This window comes from Procambarus clarkii, chromosome 88 (genome assembly GCF_040958095.1).
Source record: "Procambarus clarkii isolate CNS0578487 chromosome 88, FALCON_Pclarkii_2.0, whole genome shotgun sequence".
Lineage (NCBI taxonomy): Eukaryota > Metazoa > Arthropoda > Malacostraca > Decapoda > Cambaridae > Procambarus > Procambarus clarkii.
This window is the reverse complement of record NC_091237.1, coordinates 12,825,550-12,845,824: the sequence shown is the minus strand read 5'-3', so window position 1 is coordinate 12,845,824 and position 20,275 is coordinate 12,825,550. Positions and strand designations below refer to the sequence as shown.

The 20,275-nt window shown below is 47.9% G+C and overlaps 2 protein-coding genes across 2 annotated transcripts; both read right to left on the bottom strand.

The window, feature by feature from the left end:
- Nucleotides 1-8,800: 8,800 nt before the first annotated feature.
- On the bottom strand, nt 8,801-9,751 carry LOC138359050 (loricrin-like). Its single transcript, XM_069317744.1, has one exon. It carries the CDS (start codon nt 9,749-9,751, stop codon nt 8,801-8,803), a length of 951 nt encoding a protein of 316 aa, XP_069173845.1.
- A 5,092-nt stretch (nt 9,752-14,843) lies between these two features.
- Nucleotides 14,844-16,232, bottom strand: LOC138359049 (circumsporozoite protein-like). Its single transcript, XM_069317743.1, has one exon. It carries the CDS (start codon nt 16,230-16,232, stop codon nt 14,844-14,846), a length of 1,389 nt encoding a protein of 462 aa, XP_069173844.1.
- Between the last annotated feature and the right edge of the window lie 4,043 nt (nt 16,233-20,275).

Below are 20,275 nucleotides of genomic sequence, written 5' to 3'. Positions count from 1 at the left end.
GAGAAACAATGGGAGAGTTTCTTTCACCCTATGCCCCTGTTACCTAGCAGTAAATAGGTACCTGGGAGTTAGTCAGCTGTCATGGGCTGCTTCCTGGGGGTGGAGGCCTGGTCGAGGACCGGGCCGCGGGGACACTAAACAGCCCCGAAATCAACTCAAGATAACCTGAAGATAGAGGAAGAGGAATAATTAGCAATAAAGAAGAAACACAATATTTGTTTTTAGATACATTTCCTTAAGCCTTCGGCCGAGTCACTAAGAAATATTATGACGTTGATGAGAACTGAAAGACGAAGGCAAGTCTTCCTAATTTTTTTTTGTGGGGGGGGGGGGGGTAAAGACGGAGAGGCATAGGTGAAGGGAAGTATAGAAGTGGGAAATACAGTGAGAGGCATGATAGCAGGCGGGCTGTCCGCCTTGCTGACACGATGTGTGGGTGTTGGCAGCTAAGCTAAGCTGGCTCCCTCTTGTCAGGGAGCTGGGAGTGTGTGAGAGGTTCTTCACGTGTCTCAGGATACTGGGAAAGCAAGTGTGGTGGGGGTGGTGGGGGTAGAGGGGGTAGAGGGGGTGGTGGGGGTGGTGGGGGTAGAGAGGGTAGAGGGGGTGGTGGGGGTAGAGGGGGTAGTGGGGGTAGAGGGGGTGGAGGGGGTAGAGGGGGTAGAGGGGGTAGTGGGGGTAGAGGGGGTGGGGATAGAGGGGGTGGATGGTGATGGGTAGCCAGGAAGAGACGCTAATGCACCAGTCTCTTCCCGGCCACTACCAAGCTATCATGGTAGCCTCTACCACCACCACCACCACTACCATGATTTAATGGTAAACCCCACCATCACTATCTTGTTCCATAGTAGCCACCACCACCACCATCACCATCACTAGTAACCACCACCATCACCAGCAGCGCTAACGACCCAACTACCACCTTACCACTGACACAACCACCACCTACAATCCCTTTAGTCTCTGAGCTCACACACCTGGTGGTTACCTTAAGGTGGAGCCGCGATAATCAATATCCCCCCCCCTTCCACATGGCAAGGTGTCAGATCAGGTCTCCTGATTGACGGTCTGATTAACCATACTGTTTGACGCTGCTACACGCAGTCCAACGTATAGATCACAGCCTAATGGATCAGATAACCTTTGACGATGTTCATCAAATATCCTAAGGAATGCTGTCAAAAATACCGCAATATATATATATATATATATATATATATATATATATATATATATATATATATATATATATATATATATATATATATATATATATATATATATTTCAGAAACCATCAGGTGGGAGAAATTAAGCCATCGACCGACTCATTAAACACAACAATCACGATATAAAATTGTAAAATTATTAATCAATGGCTTAAATACCTGTAGTTTATTAGTGTCAACCATGATCCTAATTATGTTTATATTCAATTACATTTACGCCAATTATATTCGTGTACGGTTAGTTTCACGGGTCATTAGAGGGTGATAATGTACATAAACTGTTCGAATGTGTGTGTGTGTGTGTGTGTGTGTGTGTGTGGTTGTGTGTGTGTGTGTGTGTGTGTGTGTGGTTGTGTACTCACCTAATTGTACTCACCTAATTGTGCTTGCGGGGGTTGAGCTCTGGCTCTTTGGTCCCGCCTCTCAACCGTCAATCAACTGGTGTACAGATTGTGTGTGTGTGTGTGTGTGGTTGTGTGTGGTTGTGTGTGTGTGTGTGTGTGTGTGGTTGTGTGTGGTTGGGTGTGTGTGTGTGTGTGGTTGTGTGTGTGTGGTTGGGTGTGTGTGTGTGGTTGTGTGTGTGTGTGGTTGTGTGTGTGTGTGTGTGTGTGTGTGTGTGTGTGTGTGTGGTTGGGTGTGTGTGTGTGTGGTTGTGTGTGTGTGTGGTTGTGTGTGTGTGTCTGTGTGTGTGTGTGTGTGTGGTTGTGGGTGGGTGTGTGTGTGTGTGTGTGTGTGTGTGTGTGTGTGGTTGTGTGTGTGGTTGTGTGTGTGTGTGTGTGTGTGTGTGTGTGTGTGTGTGTGTGTGTGTGTGTGTGTGTGTGTGTGTATGTGTGTGTATTCACCTAGTTCACCTAGTTGTGCTTGCGGGGGTTGAACTCTGCTCTTTCGGTCCGCTTCTCAACTGTCAATTAATCAACTCTTTCTAGCTAGCTTTTTTTGTGTGTGTGTTTGGGAGGGGGGTTGGCTGTTTGTGTGTACATCTGTACTAACCTATTTGTGCCTGCAGGATGATCTCCAACAAAAAAATATATCAGAGGCGGTATACGCTACGTCTACCAACATACAGTGTTTAGAAACCTGTCAAAGGAGTCATTCAGGACCTTACATACCACATACGTCAGACCAATCCTGGGATGTGCGGCTCCAGCGTGGAGTCCATATCAGGTTAAATGCAAGATAAAGTTAGAGAAAGTTTAGTGGTATGCCACCAGACTAGTACAATAACTACCAGGCATGAGTTACAGAGGATGGATAAATGAATTTAACCCCACGTTCCTGGAAGTCGGGAGAGAAATGCTCACCACCTATAAAATTTTCAAAAGAATTGACAAGGTAGATAGACAAACTATTTAGCACGGGTGGAACATGAACAAGGGAAGGGAGTATCAGGAGTAAGCGTCAAGTCATTACAACTATATTCCACTGGGAAGGGGTCAGGATAAGGATTTGGGATGGGACGGCGGGAAAGGAATGGTGCCCCAACCACTTGGACGGTCGGGGACTGAACGCCGACCTGCATGAAATGAAACCGTCGCTCTACCGTCCAGCTAGAGTGGTTGGTACCATGAACATGGGGACAAAGGTAGAAATTGAGTACTGAAATGAGCCACAATGTAATTCCATTTTGGAAGTGATGTGGTGGAGGCAGACTCCATACACAGATTCAAATGTCAATAAGATAGAACCCACAAAAGGTCCATGAAGCTCTACACCAGTTGAATGCACGTTAAGAGGCGGGACCAAAGAGCCGAAGCTGAACCCTGGCAAGCGTAACTAGGCGAGTACACACACACACACACACACACACACACACACACACACACACACACACACACACACACACACACGCTGCACGCACACGCACGCACCGCCTCAGCCATAACTCCAGGGCTTATTGCCATCAGTGCAGCAGTCCTTCTCCGTGGAGATGCTGCGGGTGTGCACCCCATCTGTACTGCTCTGTAGCCGCTTCTGTGTCGAGACCCGCCTCCCCCCTCCCTCTCACCCCCTTCCCTGTTTCTCTTCCCCTCCCTCTCTCTCTCACTCCCTACCCTCTCACTTTCATGCACACACACACAAGGTATCATCTGGGAGATGAAATACTTTAAGAGTCAGAGAAAAAAAAAGACTTGGGGGGTTGCTATCACGCCAGATCTGTCTCCTGCAGCCCATATCAAGAGGATAACATCAGCGGCATATGCCAGGTTGGCTACCATAAGAACGGCCTTTAGAAACTTGTGTAAGGAATCTTTCAGAACACTATATACCACATATGTCAGACCAATCCTGGAGAATGCGGCTCCAGCATGGAGTCCATATCTAGTCAAGCATAAGTCTAAACTGGAAAAGGTTCAAAGGTTTGCCACCAGACTAGTACCCGAGCTGAGAGGTATGAGCTACGAGGACTACGGGAATTGAACCTCACTTCGCTGGAAGACAGAAGAGTTAGGGGGTACATGATCACCACATTCAAGATTCTCAAGGGAATCGACAGGGTAGATAAAGACAGGCTATTTAACACAAGGGGCACAAGCACTAGGGGACATAGGTGGAAACTGAGTGCCCAAATGAGCCACAGAGATATTAGAAAGAACTTTTTTAGTGTCAGAGTGGTTGACAAATGGACTGCATTAGGAAGTGATGTGGTGGAGGCTGACTCCATACACAGTTTCAAGTGTAGATATGATAGAGCCCAATAGGCTCAGTAACCTGTACACCTGTTGATTGACGGTTGAGAGGCGGGACCAAAGAGCCAGAGCTCAACCCCCGCAAGCACAATTAGGTGAGTACACACACGCACATACACTTGGAACTTATCCCCCATACTATTTTTCTCTTCTGTTCCATCCACTTGAATCTCTCACACAATCCACCCCTTCCATCATTTTATTCTCACTATAACCCTTCTCTCACTAAACCTTCCCCTATTCTATCACTCCCACCCAGCCTTTCCCTTATTTGCCAAACTAATACTCTCCTCCATCACCCAAATCTCTCTCAATGGTCATGTGGCTGGGACAACCAATCACCTGACATGTGGCTGGTCAAACACTTACTGGGACAACCAATCATGTGACATGTGGCTGTTCAAACACTTTCTGGGACAACCAATCACCTGACATGTGGCTGGTCAAACACTTTCTGGGACAACCAATCACCTGACATGTGGCTGGTCAAACACTTTCTGGGACAACCAATCATGTGACATGTGGCTGGTCAAACACTTTCTGGGACAACCAATCATGTGACATGTACGTGGCCAAGAGAAAGTTTGAAGAGATCAGAAGATAAGATATTGAAGATAAGGAGAGTAATATTGCAGACTAAGTTGCATGAATCATTTCAGCGAAGGAAGTTAAAGTGGTTGAAAGTGGTTGCTGCTGCGATAAACCCCCCCCCCAGCCAACCCCCCAAAGATCTGGTCAGAAAATAAGAATGTCGGCAGAACTTGCATATATATCATACAAATGTAGGCGAATTATCCCTTGAGAAACGCTACTAGTAACAGGAAATTTCATTCACGATCAAATTGACTAGAAATCGATGGATCCGAGACGAGACATGGAGAGCAAAACTGGTAGAAGTTACAGAAAGGAACTACCTGACAAAAATTCTAGGGAGGAAACACAGAGATGAGTAGAGGAGGGTAGAAATAGCCCAAGCTACTCTATCCCTTTGAGATATACTTTATTGTCTCGATAAACGTACTTGCTCTTGAGAAGAGCAACCAGCAAGATTCGACCTAGTCTTCACAGACCGAAATGGACATAGATAACAGTGAACATGAAATGTCAGTGGGAGTGTTAGTGACCATTGCTCAGTAGTCTATGATTACGCAATTGTTATATAGTTCATTATGTGGTCGGTACTACAGAAGGGTAGAGTGGAAAAGACGTATTCCATACAAGCGAGTAACATGAGATAAGGGAAGGGAATTATCAGGGGAAAGCGCAAAGCCATTACGACTATATAGCATAGAGATAAGAGAATTCTTACGAGAAACTACCATGGAAATGGAATTCTGAGAAAAAAAAAACATTACAAGACATGATGTACTTGATAACGAAAAAAAAACAAAGATGCTGTAGTTAGATTTATTTGAGTAACAACCCGTTCTCGCACTTGCTTTTAGTCAATATTGGCTTATTTAATACGTACATATGTGACATACTAATTGATTGTGAATATTTTAGTTTACCTTGAAAAGCTTCATAGAAAACACCGACCTCACCTAACCTTCTTAGTATGTTAAGATAAGCATCTTATTGCTTCTTAATTACAATTATTACTTAACCTATACCGTTGATAGGTTAAGTAATAATTGTAAATAAGAAGCAATAAGATGCTTATCTTAACATACTAAGAAGGTTAGGTGAGGTCGGTGTTTTCAATGAAGCTTTTCAAGGTAAACTAAAATATTCACAATCAATTAGTATGTCACATATGCACCTATTAAATAAGCCAATATTGACTTAAAGGAAGTGCGAGAACGGGTTGGAAATAAATGAGACAAAGGAGCTATGAGAGAAAATGCCCATGGTTTAAGAGAATGCTTAAGAAGTACAAAAAGGTAAACAAAACAGCATGGAAGAACTACAGTGAGCCCAGGAGAGAGAACCACGCCACACACCCAGGCGAGGAATGAACACACCTGAGCTTGGAGAACAGCAGCGGGACAAGAACACGTCCAAAGGTCAAGGACCAGCCCTAACTACCATACAGCCACGTAATAAGGAGTACCTGAACAAATAAACAATTACCATTGGCCAGACTGCACCAAAGGCGCCACTTGGAGAGATAAGGAAGTGTACGACTCGACAAAAGGCGCCACTTGGAGAGATAAGGAAGTGTACGACTCAACAAAAGGCGCCACTTGGAGAGATAAGGAAGTGTACGACTCAACAAAAGGCGCCACTTGGAGAGATAAGGAAGTGTACGACTCAACAAAAGGCGCCACTTGGAGAGATAAGGAAGTGTACGACTCAACAAAAGGCGCCACTTGGAGAGATAAGGAAGTGTACGACTCAACAAAAGGTCCCAGAAACTTAGACAGAACCAGAGCTGCTCAAGGTTTTACGATTCCTAATGAAAAAAAAAGAACAGAAGAAGAAAGATTGACCGAAATAGAAATAACAAGAAAATTAACAGATGGAAGTGGACGAGATGCAAGGCGCAGATCCATACAAGGTCTCACCAGGGATGCTAAAAGAAGCAGCTGCAGCACTGTGTGTACCCCCTTGTCTTAGTCTTTAACTTCTCAATAAAAATAAAGGAACTGTACTGTCTGAAATTTGGAAATTAATGAACTACCTATATATAACGAGGACAGAAGCCAGCGAACTACAGACTGGTATCGCTAACAAGTATTATCTGTAAGATAATAGCGAGACGGATTAAAAGAAGCCTCGTTGAACACTAAGATTAAATGTGAACAAATCCACAAGGGCCGTGATAAAGGTTCGAACCTACGTAAGGGATGTTCCCAGATGCATCTTAGTCAACTGTTTGAGATAAATTTTGTTGCCAAGCATCAACATCGATCCAATGGAGAACTGATTAAGAGTTCCCTGACAAGATTACAACACGAGGGAGAGAGCTGGGCAGATGGTGCATCAGGGAGAAGATAACGAGAGTCAGAGTGAGAGAGATATCACACGGAGAGAGGATATAAGTGAAGTACCTCAAGGGAAGTGAGCTCATTGTTATCAGATCTAAGATATCCGGCCGACTCTCAAGAGCGAAGGACAAGAACACATTACAAGGCGAACTAGATGCTCTCCAGAGAAGAAATGGCTAATAGTATTTCTCCTGGACAAATACAAGGTTACCACGCTAGGAAGTAGAGTCAAAATGGTCTCCGTGGTGTAGCGGTAAGACACTCTCCTGGCGTTCCGCGAGCGCTTTGTCATGGGTTCGTATCCTGGCCGGGAAGGATTTACTGGGCGCAAATCCTTAACTGTAGCCTCTCTTTAACTCAACGGTAAAATGTGTACTTGGTTGTAACAACGATTCTTCGCGGCGGGGATCGTATTCCAGGGACCTGCCCGAAACGCTACGCGTGCTAGTGGCTCTACAAGAATGTAACAACTCTTGTATATATCTCAAAAAAATGCCTCAAATACAAAACAGGATGAAATAAACATCCTGTTTATTTCATCCTGTGGTTATCTTGCACGACATGGACTGATAGCCGTTCCCAGCACTGCGTCCATTCCTTGTCGAACCCGTCCAACCCCTTGGGGTGTACGGTAGAGCGACCGTCTCGCTTCATGCAGGTCGGCGTTCAATCCCCGACCGTCCACAAGTGGTTGGACACCATTCCTTCATCCCCCGTCCCATCCCAAATCCGTATCCTGACCCCTTCCCAGTGCTATATAGTCGTAACGGCTTGGCACTTTCCCCCCTGATAGTTCCCTTCCCTTCCTTGTGCAGCCCACTGATGAACAAGTTGTTCATCAGGAAACATGAACATGAACACAAAACAAGTAAAGGATACAAAATAAGCAATGTTCATTCCTGAGGTAAAAGGACTTATTTTCTATTAAGATAATTAATTAAGAAATAATTAATATTTTAAAAATATATATTAATTATATAAGTAATTAATATTTCTTTATTTAATATCTTTAAGAAAAGAAATTAATATTTCTATTAACAAAGACTGAGGGAACTGGGCCTCACCACACCGGATACATGATGTCTCTTGTGTCCCCGTCCCCGTGGCGCAGTGGTAAAACACCCGCCCGGTACTTCGCGACCACTTTGGCCTCGGTTCGTATCCTAGCCGGGGAGGATTGACTGGGCGCCAATCCTTCACTGTAGCCTCTGTTCACCCAGCAGTGAATGTGTACCTGATTGTTCAAACAATTTGGCGAATCGTATTCCAGGAAAAAAATAGGATTAAGGACCTGATCGGCCGATTAGGGAGCCGGTCGGCCGAGCGGACAGCACGCTGGACTTGTGATCCTGTGGTCCCGGGTTCGAACCCGGGCGCCGGCGAGAAACAATGGGCAAAGTTTCTTTCACCCTATGCCCCTGTTACCTAGCAGTAAAATAGGTACCTGGGTGTTAGTCAGCTGTCACGGGCTGCTCCCTGGGGGTGGAGGCCTGGTCGAGGACCGGGCCGCGGGGACACTAAAGCCCCGAAATCATCTCAAGATAACCTGCCCGAAACGCTACGCGTGCTGGTGGCTGTACAAGAATGTATGAACTCTATTATATATATATATATATATATATATATATATATATATATATATATATATATATATATATATATATATATATAAACTAGCAATGCTTTTTAATTACAAGATACTAGGTGGACAGGTAGACAAAAATGCAATATATACAGCGAGGAGTAGAACAAGGGGATACAATTGTAAACAGAACACACACGTGTCATTGTTTACAAGGTGTCAGAAGGGATATTTTTAGTTTCGAGAGTTGTAAATGTGTGGGTCGGATTCAATGAAGCTGTTGAAGCTAATTCAAACCACTATTTTGAAGTTAAATATAAGGGGGGGGACAAGAAAGAGAGTCACTGCATTAACTACCGATGGTTGAAAGGCAGGGCTCAAGAGCAGGAGCTCGATCCGTCGTCACCCGTCACAGTGCCTCCACCCGTCACAGAGCCGCCACCCGTCACAGAGCCGCCACCCGTCACAGAGCCGCCACCCGTCACGGAGCCGCCAGACGTTACAGGGCCGCCAGACGTCACAGAGCCGCCACCCGTCACAGGGCCGCCAGACGTTACAGGGCCGCCACCCGTCACAGAGCCGCCACCCGTCACAGAGCCGCCACCCGTCACAGAGCCGCCACCCGTCACAGGGCCGCCAGACGTTACAGGGCCGCCAGACGTCACAGAGCCGCCACCCGTCACAGAGCCGCCACCCGTCACAGAGCCGCCACCCGTCACAGGGCCGCCAGACGTTACAGAGCCGCCACCCGTCACAGAGCCGCCACCCGTCACAGGGCCGCCAGACGTCACAGAGCCGCCAGACGTCACAGAGCCGCCACCCGTCACAGAGCCGCCACCCGTCACAGAGCCGCCAGACGTTACAGAGCCGCCACCCGTCACAGAGCCGCCACCCGTCACAGAGCCGCCACCCGTCACAGAGCCGCTACCCGTCACAGGGCCGCCACCCGTCACAGGGCCGCCAGACGTCACAGAGCCGCCACCCGTCACAGAGCCGCCACCCGTCACAGAGCCGCCACCCGTCACAGGGCCGCCAGACGTTACAGAGCCGCCACCCGTCACAGGGCCGCCAGACGTTACAGAGCCGCCACCCGTCACAGGGCCGCCAGACGTTACAGAGCCGCCACCCGTCACAGAGCCGCCACCCGTCACAGAGCCGCCAGACGTCACAGAGCCGCCACCCGTCACAGAGCCGCCACCCGTCACAGAGCCGCCACCCGTCACAGAGCCGCCACCCGTCACAGAGCCTCCAAGACTCCTCTCCTGGACTCCCCGCGACAAAGGGATGGCCTCCCACCACTTCTGATTGCTCTTCCCAAATTGGACCATGAATATCTCCTTAACGAAGGGGGTAAGAGCCCCCCCTTCCCCCCCCCCCAGACCCGTCGTAGCGCCAGTCGACCGTCATCTTTTTAACCCCCGGGATCCCCGTCACGACCTGATCCATCAAGCACTTAAGTCTCCACTTGCGAGACCTGTATATCTTTCCTCGGTTTAGACGGCTTAGTTAATATTGAATGGTTTATGAATTTGGAAACTGCGAGATCGATCTCTATCTCGGGTTATTATTCTTATACACAACTTCCAAGTGTCTCGGAGCTCAAAATTATTTACAAAATGAAACGATTAGGATCGAGAAATGATGCACATGTTTCGTAAGGGACACTTGAATGAACTCAACAGCATTGATCACACCATCTTAAAGTCAAGCATTCTAACATCGGCATAGAAGTATAAAGTATACATGGTTCAGCATTTGCAGATGCCAACGATACATTATCATATGGTGACGTTGTCTCTCAACCTACTGATCTAAGATTCAATCCCCAGTCAGGGCGAGACGTTAGAGTACATCCCGCCAAACACACACCGAAACTACGACGTTGGTACAACGTTCGAACAAGTTTTAACACCTCCTAACCAGTTATAACAAGCAATATAGCAAGTTGTAACAACGTTCTAATACGTCATAAACACGTTAAGCCAAGATGTAACAACTTTATTACAAGTTGTAACAAACGGAAAATAGAGACAGTTACGGTTTGTGTTTCCAGGGATCTCCTTACATCACATTGAACACACTCACCTGAGTGAGTGTGTTCACCTATCAGTACACAGGTACAGGTAGGTGGGCTGTGTCCTGGCTAAGGTCAGTTACTGATCACAGCTCAATTATCTAAACTGGTTTCCCACAAAAAGTATAAATCGCTAATTTTTCTAAGCCAATAGATCCTTTGCACTCGGAATTGTTTTAACGTCTATATATGTGGAGTGAAGGTGAGTGCAGCCTGGAGGTAACGTCCTTCTCATATGACATTCTGAAAGTGTTGTAAAATTTAATTTTGTTAATGTTTGATTTTTTTTTTTATATCCGCAATTAAGTTTTACGACCGCGTCTTGCATGAGGAAACAGCGGGACTTAGCAGTTAGTATTACTGCTAATAAAAAAATATTTATTATAATAATATATATTATATAATATATATAATATATATTACCATTTCACACACACAATGGTAATATATATTACCATTCAGGCTTGTTCGCATAATATATATATATATATATATATATATATATATATATATATATATATATATATATATATACATATATATATATATATATATATATATATATATATATATATATAATATATATATATATATATACATATAATATATATATATATATATATATATATATATATATATATATATATATATATATAATACACGCTGTAGGTGGTCTCTGTCTCCCTTCTCCCATTCACCTTCACATTCTCTCTCTCCCAGTACATTTTTTTTTTTTTTTTTTCCCCAGTACAGCCAGGTATTCAGTTGAAAAAATCTATGGACAATCAAACCCACATTTCAATACTTCCTTCCAGCTGTTGGTTACAGAGTAAGGTTACCTTGCGATGATTTCAGGGCTCAACGTCCCCGCGGCCCGGTCCTCGACCAGGCCCCAAGACCAGGTGACACTCCTACTAAAATAACGGATAATGGGGTTAGACCCCAACCACCCTATGCCACTCACCATACAATCACAATTCGTAAAGTTGCGCGAGACTTGCCGCAAGCGTCTGGTCGCTAACCTACAACATTCATATGCAGATAGATAAATAACATTCAATTATGGTTGTCTGAAAGTAGAGAGAGCACCAATTACAAGCAAACTTGTACGTGTGTGCAGACCAAAGGTTCATAACCCTCTTATGATTACAGTGACGTACCGTATCTGTAATCGCGATACGAATACATTTCACCATTGCTTCTACGACGAAGCCCAACCGGCACCACACTCAGAGTTATGAACTCGTGTCTTGTACACAGGATCCCTGCGAAAGATGCAAGGCATTGTATATAGGCTAAATAAAAGACACCTCGGATCCCGTACTTAGGAACATTCAGTGCGGCCAACTGGAAGAGGCTGGGACAAGCGCCCTCCCTGGAAACACAAACCGAAACTGTCTCTATTTTTCGCTTGTTACAACTTGTAATAAAGTTGTTACATCTTGGCTTAACGTGTTTATGACGTATTAGAACGTTGTTACAACTTGCTATATTGGTTGTTATAACTGGTTAGGAGGTGTTACAACTTGTTCGAACGTTGTACCAACGTCGTAGTGTCGGTGTGTGTTTGGCGGGTTATGGTCAAAACATCGGGTTCAACAGGTAGGAATTATTCGTCGGGAAATGTCACCATTTTCGAACTGGCTTCGGGTTCTGCTCTCTTCCTGCAGACAAAACCAACTCTGGGTGAACCACAAACTTTAACCTGATCTTCCTTTACCACTTTTAGTATCCTCGAGTTCATTCACTTGTCAAATTTTTATGTTCTATATTTTAACTTTATTAACACATTACTACTTTTTATTGGGCATATTAGGTTAACGTAAATTCGTATTCTTTCATAAATTTTTGACGGCTTTGGTTACAATTACTAAACAGTTTACAAACATGAAAACTTACCAATCAACTGTTGTTATTGTTATAAACAGCCTCCTGGTGCTTCGGAGCTCATTAACTGTTTAATAATTGTAAACAAAGCCGCTAAAGATGGAGGAAAGATGTTCACGTTCGTAAGTGCTTGCGTAACTGCTTCGTGAATCTAGCTCCTGGTCTCCAGCCTCGGACAGACATTCTGAATTTTTAGACATAACATTCCTATATAAATGTAATAAATATGTTATGTTACCACATTAATATACTGAAGGAGAGATGATGATGTATAAGATTCGCTACCTGGAACAAAAAGTTCCAAGTAGCACGGGCTATGGTGAGCCCGTAGTTGAAGGAGAGAGTCGCTACGTTAAACATAGACGTCAAGAACATGAAAATTCTTACTCACTCTAGTGAATAAAATTTATAAAATTGCAGCAACATTGGAGTAAGAGCGTCAGACAATCGACTTGAGAATGGTCCAGGACGGACCGAAACGTCGTCGTCCCTTCACCTTCTAGTGTGTGGTCTGGTCAACATTGGAGCAAGAAAGCGGAACTGGAGTAACTCCTCCACTGGAGTTACACAGTGTGCTGGCTACCAACACTGTTGTCAGCGGCTGACAAGGTTCACCACACCACCACTGGACTGTGTGGGAACCGACCTGTGAGATTTATATTTATTTAATTTATATGAATTTATATTTACGTTAATTTATATACTTCGATAGCAATTTGTATGATGATAAGTGGACTGTATTTCTGCAATAATCTCACAAATCGATCCTCTACACATTAGGGGGGGTTTATATTGAATTTATATATATGCAGCCAATCAAACTACAGTATTAGACTACATACATTGAAGAGGTTCCTTATCTTATTGTACAGCAGGCCTTAGTCCACCAGGTATAACCAGGATGTAGACACCAAATTATCCTCTTTGAGGTAGCTTCCATCACCCAGTAACTGGTACATAAAGCATGCTTCCTCGTCTTGACCTGTCAAAAGGGCGCTAGCTGTAAAGCCAGAATCCTAATATATGACAGCTATATCAGAGAAAACACTGTACAAGGAACCATAAAGACCTAGGCTTAATTACCTTTTGTATGAGGCGATCTCGTATTCTAACCGGTTCACCCTATCTAATGACATTAATGGCCACAAATGATAGATAAATGGGTTTCGGCAGAACACTTAACTTGTATTTGTTGACAGCGTGTTGATGATGGTACACCTTTGGTTTCCATTACACTTCGTCCAAGTAAAATTAACAGGAGCCGAATTGCTCCCACGCCTCTGGTCCAAGTACAATAACAATGGTTGCTGACCACTCCCTCCTCACTGACGCAACTGGTCTACATTGTCTAGATGACAGTAAGTGATAGAAGGGTCACATTTACTCTATTTTAATTCTGATAATTAAGTTAATTTATATGAGATGTTTTTATGATGGTAAAGTCCAAAGACTAATGTATTTAAGAATAATTCCCACCATAATAGGTGGTGAATTTATAATAGTATGTGGTAATGATATCCCGTTTTCTATAGACGGAAATTCCACTACAAGTTACATTTTCTATGGGTAACTTGTTTATACAACACAGCAATATTACCTGTCTGTATGATATTATTAAATGGTGTCGGATTTTCCGACAGACTGAGTGGAGTTTACGATATCGTGGCTGCATTAAGAAACATTCACTATCAAATCCTCTCGTCCATTCAAACAGTAAACCCCATTTTTACGTCAAAAATCCCCAAACGGACAAAGAAAGGGATACTGTAAATCACAGCGGTTTCCAGGCATTCACGTTTTCTGTGTGTGGATCGATAGGTTAGGTTAGGTTGAGTCGGGTCGGGTCGGGTTGGGTTAAGTTGGGTAGGGTTGGGCTAGGTTTGGTTATGTTTGCATTCAAGTACACCTTCTTCTGAGCGTTGTGTCAAATGGATAGAACGGGCTGCAGACAGCTGTTCATAGACAACAACAGTACAGATGGGAAGTGTTCCAGTGACTGCGTCTGGAATACGGCCGTTCATGCTAACACACCATCAATGAAGCAAGATGTGTGGGAGGGAGAAGGTAAAGAGTCACCGTCAATACTTCTCTAGCACACGGCGTTTCTGACACCGTCAGAGCTTCAGTTAATCGTCTACACACTTGAAATAGAGTTCGAACTATAATACCCCCCTAGATACACCCTCTTGAGCGCGCTCCGGACACCACCATAACCGCTGGCGTACGGAACACCCTCAGAAACCAACAGTGGAACTTGTCAAAGTCTTACGACGGAAGGGAGGATCGATGGAACCCGCAAGAGCTCCAAGATTACCCTCATCAGTCTCCTGTTGTCGTCCTCCAGCACCCGATTTAACAGGCCGCTAAATCGCCCATCAGCTAAACGACTCGAGGCGAACTTGTAGGAGTGGCAAGGGCTGGAGGAGGAGGTCACTGGCGGTAATATTGTCTGTAGCAAGTCAAGGGGCTGCGAGGTACTGCATGCGCTGCTGGTTGGCCAATGATCCATTACAGTAGGCTGAGGCCAGGACGCTTTTGTGTCTCCTGAGATCTCTGGCCTCGCCTGCTGAGACCTCTGGCCCCGCCGGCTGAGAGCTCTGGCCCCGCCGGCTGAGAGCTCTGGCCCCGCCGGCTGAGAGCTCTGGCCTCGCCTGCTGAGACCTCTGGCCCCGCCGGCTGAGACCTCTGGCCCCGCCGGCTGAGACCTCTGGCCCCGCCGGCTGAGAGCTCTGGCCCCGCCGGCTGAGAGCTCTGGCGCCGCCGGCTGAGAGCTCTTGCCCCGCCGGCTGAGAGCTCTGGCCCCGCCGGCTGAGAGCTCTGGCCCCGCCGGCTGAGAGCTCTGGCCCCGCCGGCTGAGAGCTCTGGCCCCGCCGGCTGAGAGCTCTGGCCCCGCCGGCTGAGACCTCTGGCCTCGCCGGCTGAGACCTCTGGCCCCGCCGGCTGAGACCTCTGGCCCCGCCGGCTGAGACCTCTGGCCCCGCCGGCTGAGACCTCTGGCCCCGCCGGCTGAGACCTCTGGCCCCGCCGGCTGAGAGCTCTTGCCCCGCCGGCTGAGAGCTCTTGCCCCGCCGGCTGAGAGCTCTTGCCCCGCCGGCTGAGAGCTCTTGCCCCGCCGGCTGAGAGCTCTTGCCCCGCCTGCTGAGAGCTCTTGCCCCGCCTGCTGAGAGCTCTTGCCCCGCCTGCTGAGAGCTCTTGCCCCGCCTGCTGAGAGCTCTTGCCCCGCCTGCTGAGAGCTCTTGCCCCGCCTGCTGAGAGCTCTTGCCCCGCCTGCTGAGAGCTCTTGCCCCGCCTGCTGAGAGCTCTTGCCCCGCCTGCTGAGAGCTCTTGCCTCGCCTGCTGAGAGCTCTTGCCTCGCCTGCTGAGAGCTCTTGCCCCGCCTGCTGAGAGCTCTTGCCCCGCCTGCTGAGAGCTCTTGCCCCGCCTGCTGAGAGCTCTTGCCCCGCCTGCTGAGAGCTCTTGCCCCGCCTGCTGAGAGCTCTTGCCCCGCCTGCTGAGAGCTCTTGCCCCGCCTGCTGAGAGCTCTTGCCCCGCCTGCTGAGAGCTCTTGCCCCGCCTGCTGAGAGCTCTTGCCTCGCCTGCTGAGAGCTCTTGCCTCGCCTGCTGAGAGCTCTTGCCTCGCCTGCTGAGAGCTCTTGCCTCGCCTGCTGAGAGCTCTTGCCCCGCCTGCTGAGAGCTCTTGCCCCGCCTGCTGAGAGCTCTTGCCCCGCCTGCTGAGAGCTCTTGCCCCGCCTGCTGAGAGCTCTTGCCCCGCCTGCTGAGAGCTCTTGCCCCGCCTGCTGAGAGCTCTTGCCTCGCCTGCTGAGAGCTCTTGCCTCGCCTGCTGAGAGCTCTTGCCCCGCCTCTGACATCATTTGCGAATGATGACGCTCCCGGGAACACGAGAGTCCTCTGTGGTGCTGGTAGCAATTATGGTGACACGGGGGATGGTGACACAGGGGGGATGGTGATACGGGGGATGGTGACACGGGGGGGGGATGGTGACACGGGGGGGGGATGGTGACACGGGGGGGGGATGGTGACACGGGGGGGGGGATGGTGACACGGGGGGGGGATGGTGACACGGGGGGGGGATGGTGACACGGGGGGGGATGGTGACACGGGGGGGGATGGTGACACGGGAGGGGGGGATGGTGACACGGGGGGGGGGGATGGTGACACGGGGGGGGGATGGTGACACGGGGGGGGGGATGGTGACACGGGGGGGGGATGGTGACACGGGGGGGGGATGGTGACACGGGGGGGGATGGTGACACGGGGGGGGATGGTGACACGGGGGGGGGATGGTGACACGGGGGGGGGATGGTGACACGGGGGGGGGATGGTGACACGGGGGGGGGATGGTGACACGGGGGGGGGATGGTGACACGGGGGGGGATGGTGACACGGGGGGGGGGATGGTGACACGGGGGGGGGGATGGTGACACGGGGGGGGGATGGTGACACGGGGGGGGGATGGTGACACCGGGGGATGGTGACACCGGGGGATGGTGACACCGGGGGATGGTGACACTACTATCCACCTGTTATGAAAAGTATATTCTAAACAGCAGTAAAATACACCGCGCATAATACATTAATGAACTAACATGAGGACAGACAGCCAGAGGGAATTATAAAAACGCAGAAGAGACCCTGTAAAAGAGTAGAGGTGCCACAGGTACAATCGGAAGTGTGTGTACAAAGGTACAATCAGAATACATCAGACATCCACGGCTATTCATTATCCTAAACATAATATTGCCAGCAAAAAGAGTGGCGCAATACTTCAATATTTCTAAAGTTGCGTAATACTTCAATATTTCTAATGCGGCAATATTTCTAATTTGAGAGAAAATTAGACACGTCCGCATTAACTGTGTTGTAGTGGATAGGTAGCCGCTCTAAGCAACAGCCTGTTGAACCAAGTTACCACACGTCGACCCTGGCCCCGCGCGGGACATGGAGGATCGAACTCCCAGACTCAACTCCAGGTAATTCTCAAAGTGTACTCCAGACATCATTCCTGGTTCTTAATTCATTTGTGACATATTACTAGGGTAGGAGGGAGAGATTTTGATCATGCTTGGAAGCCGGTCGGCCGAGCGGACAGCACACTGGACTTGTGATCCTGTGGTCCTGGGTTCGATCCCGGGCGCCGGCGAGAAACAATGGGCAGGGTTTCTTTCACCCTATGCCACTATTACCTAGCAGTAAAAATAGGTACCTGGGTGTTAGTCAGCTGTCACGGGCTGCTTCCTGGGGGTGGAGGCCTGGTCGAGGACCGGGCCGCGGGGACACTAAAGCCCCGAAATCATCAAGATAACCTCAAGATGTTGGCGAGACGGTGCCTGCCTCTAGCGCGGTGAAGCCTGCACGCAATCTAGAACTTATAATTGAGAACGCACCGTGCATTCAGCTAGTGTTTGCGCAGCTCTTAACTTTGCAAATGACCTATGTAAATTGTGAAAGTATAATTATACCGTAAACATCCAGCTGCACTCAACATCACTTCTGATATCACACAACCAGGTTGACGAGCGAACTCAACGTCTGGTTCCTGGACGATGGCAGGGGACACAGGAGCCCCCCCCCCCCCCGGCAGGGACACAGGAGCCCCTGGCAGGGGATCTACAGCTTGGGGAGAGTAATCTAAGGAAGCGGAGTCACGACTCACCCTAAATCCATCAAAGTGTGAAATCATCTCATCCAGCCAACCCATCACAGATGCAGTACGAACCGTGTTGCCAGGAGCCCCAGTGATCGCTCCCACCGACAGTGTGCTGCTAGGGGCACCTCTGGGCTCGAGCGCCATTGAGGTAATCCTTCAAGAAAAGCTGAACGATCTGAGGAGGATGGAGGGAAGAATAGGGGCTTTGGACGCCCACGATGCTTTGTACCTTCTTACAAGGTGCCTGGCTTTGCCCAGACTTACCTATTTCCTCAGGTGTGCTCCCTCCTTCGACAACCCAAAATTAACGGAATATGATGTGCTCCTAAAATCAACAACCAAAAAAGTGCTAAACCTCTCTCTCTGCTAAGGGGGCTAAGCAACGCTCTCAGTTAGACTCGGGGGAATAGGTATTCGCAAGGCGACACAGTTAGCATTGCCGGCATTCTTATCATCGACCAGTGCTTCAACTGACCTAGTGAATGAAATACTACCAGAATACCTAAGAGACTCTGTTGGGATTCATGATACCAAATTCGCGGAAGGTGCCGGTCAGTCGAGCGGACTGGCACTTGCCAACTCTCACCCTCGACTAACTTTACCAGACTACAAACAGGTGAAATGGGATAGCCTCATAGTGTAGAACATCGCCACATCATTGCTGGTGGCAGCTTCCGGGAAGGACAGAGCGCGTCTTCTAGCTGTGCAAGCGCCCCATGCCGGGGACTTCCTGTTGGCAGGACGTTCCTAATTCCGCCTTGGGCACCCGCCTGGACCATCTGACCCTAAGTATTGGTTTTGCTCTGCGCCTTGCCGCCCCTATCTCCACCGAGCACCGGTGTATCAGTGGCCATGCACGGGCAGACCAATACGGCAGCCATGGTCTCATCTGTCTTAAGACACAGGGAAAGATTGGCAGACATGAAGCAGTCAATGACATCATCAAGAGAAATTTGGCTTCAGCAGGGTTGTTGGGACCGAACTGTCGATTACATCCACTCTGACTTAGTCAGGTGTCGCCCTCCTCAGCCTGACCTCTGACCTGTTGTCAGGTGCGACACACGTACATAACTGAGCCCTGACTAAGGTCAAAATAAAAATATAGGTAAAATTTTATCATGGATATTTATATTACCCCAAAAAGTGGGTATCTTATAGGTCGAGTTATATATACAAATTACTGGACACTGTACATTAGATGTACAGTTATATATATTGAGTACAATAACAACGAGAGCAGCATTACTCAGTAGTGATAATAGTTCTCTTCCGAACCCTGTTACTTCTCTTGCCTGTATACACTACGTAATAGCAAGACAGTTCTTGAGACCCTCAGCCAACTACACTGACACGACGGTATATACATACAGCTAACGCAATCGTCTGTAGAACTTTTCTACCTTCTCGTGGCTCAATATTATCATCCTGATGTCGACGGAAGATGTCTAACACTCCCTACGGCGTTGACAGTCACCATCTTCCACGGGTCGTATTTCAGAAGAGAGTGGATCACCTCGTCACAATGTCGCCATACGGCTGGTCACACAACTAGGCCATGTCGACAGGGTGGAAGAGTGTCGAGTACTGCCCTGCCCCTGTCCTGACCTGTACTCATTGCCTCGCCCGGTGATTCTGATTGGCCAACAGAATTCCCGCCACCGGACGAGCCACGCCGTGTGAGTCGTTAACAACCCGCATGGTTGTTAAAGTCGTTCCCCTTGTAACATTTAGTAAGAAAGCATTACTCTTAAGTACCACTACTTATACTCTGATGCGACGCAATAACACGATAAAAGAAACATCCTGTAACAGTCTAGCACAAAGGGAACCTCAGTTGTGCAGACCTGACAACAGTAACAAACGCCCAGACGGAGTCACCCTGACGCCATGGAGGGATGGTAAGCAGGTCGTGTAGGACTACACGTGTGCGACTACAATGGCTGATACATATCTACCTCCAGTACAGCTGAGGGAGGCGGGGCGGCCACCTTCAGGGAGACCCAGAAAACTAACAAGTACAGGGACCTAGAACGTTGTTACAGGTTCGTACCGAGAGGCTCTGAGACTCTGGGCGCCTGGGGTAAATGTGCACTTAAGTTCCTAAAGGAGGTCAGTGAGAAACTCATTGGGAAAACTAGAGACTCAAGAGCGGCCAGTTTCCTGTTCCAGCGCCTCAGTGTCGCGGTCCTGAGAGGAAATGCGTGCTGTATCTTGGGCACGCACTCAACCTCCGAAGAGCTGGAT

Bases quoted from the DNA above. Each gene is read 5' to 3' on its own strand.
- LOC138359050 (XM_069317744.1), bottom strand. From the start codon at position 9,751: ATGGTCCAATTTGGGAAGAGCAATCAGAAGTGGTGGGAGGCCATCCCT.
- LOC138359049 (XM_069317743.1), bottom strand. From the start codon at position 16,232: ATGTCAGAGGCGGGGCAAGAGCTCTCAGCAGGCGAGGCAAGAGCTCTC.